This window comes from Toxorhynchites rutilus, chromosome 1 (assembly GCF_029784135.1).
Source record: "Toxorhynchites rutilus septentrionalis strain SRP chromosome 1, ASM2978413v1, whole genome shotgun sequence".
Taxonomy (NCBI): Eukaryota; Metazoa; Arthropoda; class Insecta; order Diptera; family Culicidae; genus Toxorhynchites; species Toxorhynchites rutilus.
The window spans coordinates 90,249,638-90,256,159 of NC_073744.1; the positions used below are offsets into that span (position 1 = coordinate 90,249,638).

Below are 6,522 nucleotides of genomic sequence, written 5' to 3' on the forward strand. Positions count from 1 at the left end.
CAGAACAAGCGAATGGTCTGTTCTTATGGCATATATTTTGAGTTCCAAACTGGATACAAATACACTTAGAGTTTGGGAAACTCAACACAAATCAAATGAATATGTGAGGTACGAGGATATGAATGAATTTTTGCGTAGTCATTGCACAGTTTTGCAGTCGATTGCAACGAAGATGAATCATTATGAAAGACAATGCTTCAAGAATATATCAAGCCATTCAGTTTCAACGGAGTATCAGGGATGTCATTTTTGCAACGGTCCACAGCATAACCCGTTCCAGTGTTCTACCATTCGTAAAATGAAATGTATCGAACGCGTTGCTGTTGCCCGAAAACATATGCTTTGTTTCAATTGCTTGAAGACGGGGCATAACATGAACAAATGTACGCGTGGATTCTGTACAATATGCAAGCGAAAGCATCACACCTTGTTGCATGAGCACTTTAGCACATCCAGCCTCAACCAGTCAACCGGTTCACCCAATACGACGCGACCTCGAACTGCGAATCAGTGTCAGTTTCAACCACCACAAAGAAGGCCACAAGGTCTAAACCGTAACACGCTCACTCAATCCACACCACACTCCACACCCACACTGGATCAAAGCAATTCTGCGCAGCAAGATCAGCTCACCACAGATCACACGGCCACATGCAATCGATCCACAATTACAACTGAACACTTACGAGAAGTTTTATTGTCAACTGCAATTATTCGGATATGTAATCAACATGGGCAGACGTTATTTGCGCGAGCACTATTAGATAGCGCTTCTCAGCGAAACTTGATGACGAAGGAGTTCGCTCAGAAGTTGAAATGCAAACAGTTATCAGATTATCTCAAGGTTAAAGGAGTAGGGTCGTCAGAGTCAGTGTCGACAGTCGCAGTGGTTCCTATGGTTCGCCCACGTTCCTTGAAATTCAATCAATTCGCTGAGTTGATGAAATTTCACGTGTTGAACAAAGTCACATCTAATCTTCCGTCCAAACACGTCACCATAGAGAGTTTAGGACTCCCAACGGATGTAAATCTTGCTGATCCACACTTCAATGTTCCCGGACCAGTCGACCTAATAATAGGGGCCGAGCATTACCATGATTTGTTGGTGGATGGAAGAATAAAGCTTCCTGGCAACGGCCCCACCTTGCAGAACACAGTTTTCGGTTGGGTCATCTCGGGAGCAGTCAATATAGATTCAACAAGAATACCACGCGTCATAGCAAGGGCATGCTCTGGAGGAATTGTATCAACTAATGATCTTCAGGATCAGCTGGCGAAGTTCTGGGAGTTAGAGTCATGCCACACAAAAGAAGCCTTCTCAGTTGAAGAAACCATATGTGAGCAAATCTTCAAAAAAACCACATTTCGCGATAACAACGGAAGATTCGTTGTCACTTTACCGAAAAAAGAGGCAGTTCTCTCCAAAATTGGAGAATCGAGATCAATTGCAATGAAGCGCTTTCTAGGATTGGAGAAACGTTTGCAGGCCAATCCAGAAATGAAGGCTCTATACCATGAGTTCATTCAGGAATTCATAAATATGGGGCATATGGTAGATGTGACAGAAGAAATAGAGCCGATATTGACATACTACATGCCGCACCACGCAGTGCTGAAGCCTGAGAGCACTACTACAAGATTGCGAGTAGTATTTGATGCATCATGCCCCACTTCTACCGGTGTATCACTAAATGATGCATTGATGGTAGGTCCAGTTGTTCAGCAGGATCTACTCTCAATTATTTTGCGCTTCAGATTCAATAGAATCGCGGTAGTCGCAGATATCGCGAAAATGTATAGAATGGTGGCTGTACAAATTTCTGATCAGGATCTTCAACGTGTACTATGGAGAGAGTCTCCAGGAAAATCTATCCGGACATACAAGTTGACAACAGTCACTTATGGAACCGCTTCGGCGCCTTATTTGGCAACAAGGTGCCTGCAGACATTAGCTGAAGAAGGAAAAAGTTCGCATCCCATCGCTGCAAAAACAATAACTGAAGGGTTTTACGTAGATGACTTATTATCTGGTGCTGATTCCGTTGAGAGCGCGCAGAAATTAGTGTTAGAAACCATTGATCTCATGGATTCGGCAGGGTTCATTTTACGGAAATGGAGAAGTAATGCTGATGAAGCTTTGAAAAATGTTCCGATACAGCTAAAAGATAACGGCACTGCAAAGGAGCTGGACTCTTCCAGTGCAACCATCAGAACCCTCGGACTTTTATGGGAACCATGCACCGATAATTTTCTATTCAATATACCCAACTGGAATACTGGGCCCAACGTAACAAAGCGAACTGTTTTGTCAGATACAGCTCGCATATTCGACCCACTCGGACTAATCACACCGGTGGTAATTACAGCTAAAATTTTTCTACAGGATTTGTGGAAAACGAAGCTTGCGTGGGATGATGAATTACCTACTGATATGTATCGCTACTGGATAGAATACAGAAGGGCCATGGCGGACATTGAGACCATTACCATTCCTCGCTGGATAGGATATCGGTACCAGCCAAACGAAATAGAGTTGCATGGCTTTTGCGATGCCTCCGAGAAGGCATACGGGGCATGCTTCTACATTCGAAATATCTGGGAAGATGGTACTAAAATGGTTCGGCTGTTGACGTCGAAATCGAGGGTAGCCCCGATCGAAGATACCAAAAGAAAGGCGAGAAAACAAACGATTCCTCGGTTAGAACTCGCTTCTGCACTATTGTTGAGTCATGTGTACAATAAGATAAAAAATGGATTTCCAACAGATGTACCCGCACATTTTTGGACAGACTCCATGATTGTCAAGTGTTGGTTAGAATCGAGTCCATCTCGCTGGCAAGTTTTCGTAGGAAATCGTGTTTCCGAAATCCAGCATTTGACTAGAGGAAGCGCGTGGAGTCACATTTCGGGCGCGCATAATCCTGCGGATATTATAACAAGAGGAATGAACCCAGCATTTTTGCGCGATTCGTCACTATGGTGGTGTGGCCCCACATGGTTGATTGAAGATAAATCCATGTGGCCACCAACAGTAAACATAACCGCAGGAGACATGGAGATCGCACGCCAAGAGGAAAGGTCTTCGCTTACCTGTAGTCAACAAGTGGTGTTAACAAATGAATTTTTCTCACTACGTTCATCTCTACCCGCTCTTATTCGCATCACAGCACTAATATTACGTTTTGCCCACAATGCTAGGCGCATTAATCGAGAGAACAAACGCTTTGGATTCATCACACAAAGCGAACATGATGTTGCACTCATGAAACTCATTCAGCTGTCTCAGACGGAGTCGTTTCCAGAAGAAAGGGCGAGTCTTTTCGAAGGACACCAGGTGAAGGAATCTTCCAGGATGAACGCATTAAATCCAGTGTTATTAAACGGCATCATACATGTGGGCGGCCGGTTGAGAAATGCGGCCATTTCTACCGGCAGAAAACATCCAATAATTTTGGATCACCATCATCCCCTGACAAAATTAATCCTCCGATATTATCACCTCAAATACTTTCACGCAGGTCAACAGTTATTAATCTCCACTGTGCGAGAACGATACTGGCCGCTGAACATTCGACGAGCAGTGAGACAAATTATCCACGAATGTGTAGCGTGCTTCCGAAATAAACCGAAACTCCAGGACCAACTAATGGCAGACCTGCCGCAAGAGCGTGTGAATGCTGCACCTGCTTTTCTAAAGGTCGGTGTGGATTATTGCGGACCATTTTTGATGTCGTACCCAGGAAGAAAGGCCCGACCAATCAAGTGCTTTGTTGCAGTTTTCGTGTGCCTAACAACCAAGGCCATTCATCTAGAAATAGTCACAGATCTAACTACTCAGGCATACATTGCAGCGCTAAGGCGTTTCATAGCTCGCAGAGGAAAACCAACATTGATAATGTCCGACAACGCCAAAAATTTTGTCGGAGCGAGGAGAGAAGTTGGGGAGTTGTCGAAGTTATTTTGCAGTCAGCAATTTAAGGAGAGCTTAATTAAAGCAGCGATGGAGGATGGCGTGGAATTCAAATTTATTCCTGCCAGGTCACCAAATTTCGGAGGCCTTTGGGAGGCTGCGGTGAAGTCCTTTAAGACTCACTTCAAAAAAACAATCGGGCTTAGAGTACTTCGACACGATGAGCTCGAAACAGTTGTGTTTCAAATAGAAGCCTGCTTAAACTCAAGGCCGCTGACATCTTTAAGCAGTGACCCTAATGACTTGGAGGTACTAACTCCAGGTCATTTTCTCATCCAACGGCCACTCACAGCATTAGCAGAACCAAGTTTAGACGGAATCCCGGAAAATAGATTGTTGATCTGGCAGAAATCACAAAACTTCGTACAACAGATTTGGAAAAAATGGTCAACGCAGTATTTGTCTGATCTCCACAATCGTACCAAATGGACCAGGCAACGGAACAACATATTTGTGGGTACAATGGTACTATTAAGGGAGGAAAACTTGCCACCCCTGAAATGGCAATTAGGTCGTGTGATAGAGGTACGAACTGGAGACGACGCCAACGTTCGCGTAGTGACTGTCAGGACGAAGGACGGCTGTTATGTGAGAGGAATCTCGAAAATATGAATCCTTCCTATTATCGATAACCAGTTAGGCAATCAAGGGAAGAATTAATTTCTTCTCCAACGGGCGCAGGAGCGCCGGCGGGGGTCGAGAGGCCTCCGCCTTTCAGATAAGTCTTTGTGTATTAATATTAGAGCAAAAAGTAATTTCCTATCTTTTTCTCTAGCGTGCTCCAGTTCACTCCAGTTGAATTAGAACTATTGCCGTATCATCCAACCTAAGGTCCGTATCCATCATTATCAGAAATTCAAATCCAGGACATGAACGATGAAGCTTAAATCCCATCTATAACGCAATGAAAACATTCAAGTGCTGCACTAGAGTTGGCGCGCAAGGCGCCGTGGAGACGCATGGTCTCCACACGTTGATAAGCCAGTAATGCTTTTTATTTTGAATCGTCAGGTCACAATCTCCATGCCATCGGGCATCTCATCACGATGAGTCGTATTTCGTCGCAGTACAGTGACTGCGTAGTTCTTGCGAGCGATTTTGGACAGTTTGGCCAGCTGTCTTGTCATCACAACCAGGATCACCAGAACATTATATCATCCAAAATCAGGAGAAGGAATTCTACATCGTATGTCAAACATAGCAGCATAATTGAGTAGCACTGAAATAATCGCTACGGGGTAGCAGCAAGGGTGCCAGAGGCACTCGCGGAGGCCAGAAGGGCCTCCGCTTCAGGAAAGTCTTTTACTTTCAAAATATAACAGTTGAAAAGGCCGTCTCTCATATTTTTCAGAATAATCAGAACATCGCCAGGGATAGCATTCGGATCGGTCGCACAGAAATCCGAGAATAGGATATCGACATCGGCATTCATGGAAAGGTTGTTAATCATGCACAGTTACTGAATAAGCCATTCAGTGGAATGCAGCATAAAGCACAGTAAAGGAAAAGGAAATTTAATTAGAAAGAAGTATAGAAGAATATAGTATAAGGATTATATAAAGAATCGGCGGTTAAAAAAGAAATTGAATTGGCATTGAAAATTCTTTCAAGGCGGCCGGGATGTTAGAGAACGCTATAAAAACTAAATAGATTGGTGCTATCGGGCACATATAGCGGCAGGAAAATCGCGCTACTAGTGTATATTGAGAAATTCTCATTTAAAATCTCCCGCTCGCACAAATCATTGTAATCGTTGTATAATCAGAACAATAGTCAGTTGGGAAATATAGTTTGTACAGAAAGGACACGTTGTTACTCCCGATCTTCAACTGTTAATAAAGATAGTTTTTACATTTAATACCAAAAGTTGTTCCGCGTTGAAGAACTTCGGCTACCGGAAATCCGGAAAAAGTGGTCACCCCTGTGACAAACAACTTCATTTATCCAACACTAGACACAGGGCCGGTCTGTATGTGTCACTGGAAAATAAACAGAGTTTGCTAACTCACTTTCAACTCGGATGGTCGTCCAAGTCGTACACATGGGTTTAGTGAGGATAGTTTGAGTGGTACGCAGTTGGCCGCATTAATATTCTCAAACAGTGTATGGTTTACTCCAGCCGGGTGCTATGATTGAGGCTAACATTCTCAAGCAGAACCGTCAGTGGGGAACCCAATTCAGGCAGAAAACAAAGAGAAAAAGTCAGTGGGGAACTCGACATGTTGGCTTCTGTCGGTTCAAATAACATAAAACAGATTGCGTATGCGTTCAACATCTCTCCTGATGGAATGATGTAGAGAGAAAACAAAGTTGGTGCCGATGCTTAGAAGAGCGCTTACAGTGAAGACATGAGAGAAAGCATTGTTTGGTACGATCAGTTCATAGAAAAGAACAGACCGTCATCACAAAGCCAGAGCTGAAAAAAATCATTGAATTTTATAGAGCGTCGGAATCATCGAGCGATGCCCGAATCAAGATACCGAACGAATAACCAATGCGACTATTTTGAAAGTTTTCATATGCACCTAACCAAAACATACATTTTCAGTGTA

General features: G+C 43.6%; 1 protein-coding gene across 1 annotated transcript; it reads left to right on the forward strand.

The window, feature by feature from the left end:
* Positions 1-373: 373 nt before the first annotated feature.
* LOC129761163 (uncharacterized) lies at positions 374-4,582 on the forward strand. Its single transcript, XM_055758876.1, has one exon. The coding sequence runs from the start codon at positions 374-376 to the stop codon at positions 4,580-4,582; it is 4,209 nt and encodes a 1,402-aa protein (XP_055614851.1).
* The last annotated feature ends 1,940 nt before the right edge of the window (positions 4,583-6,522 follow it).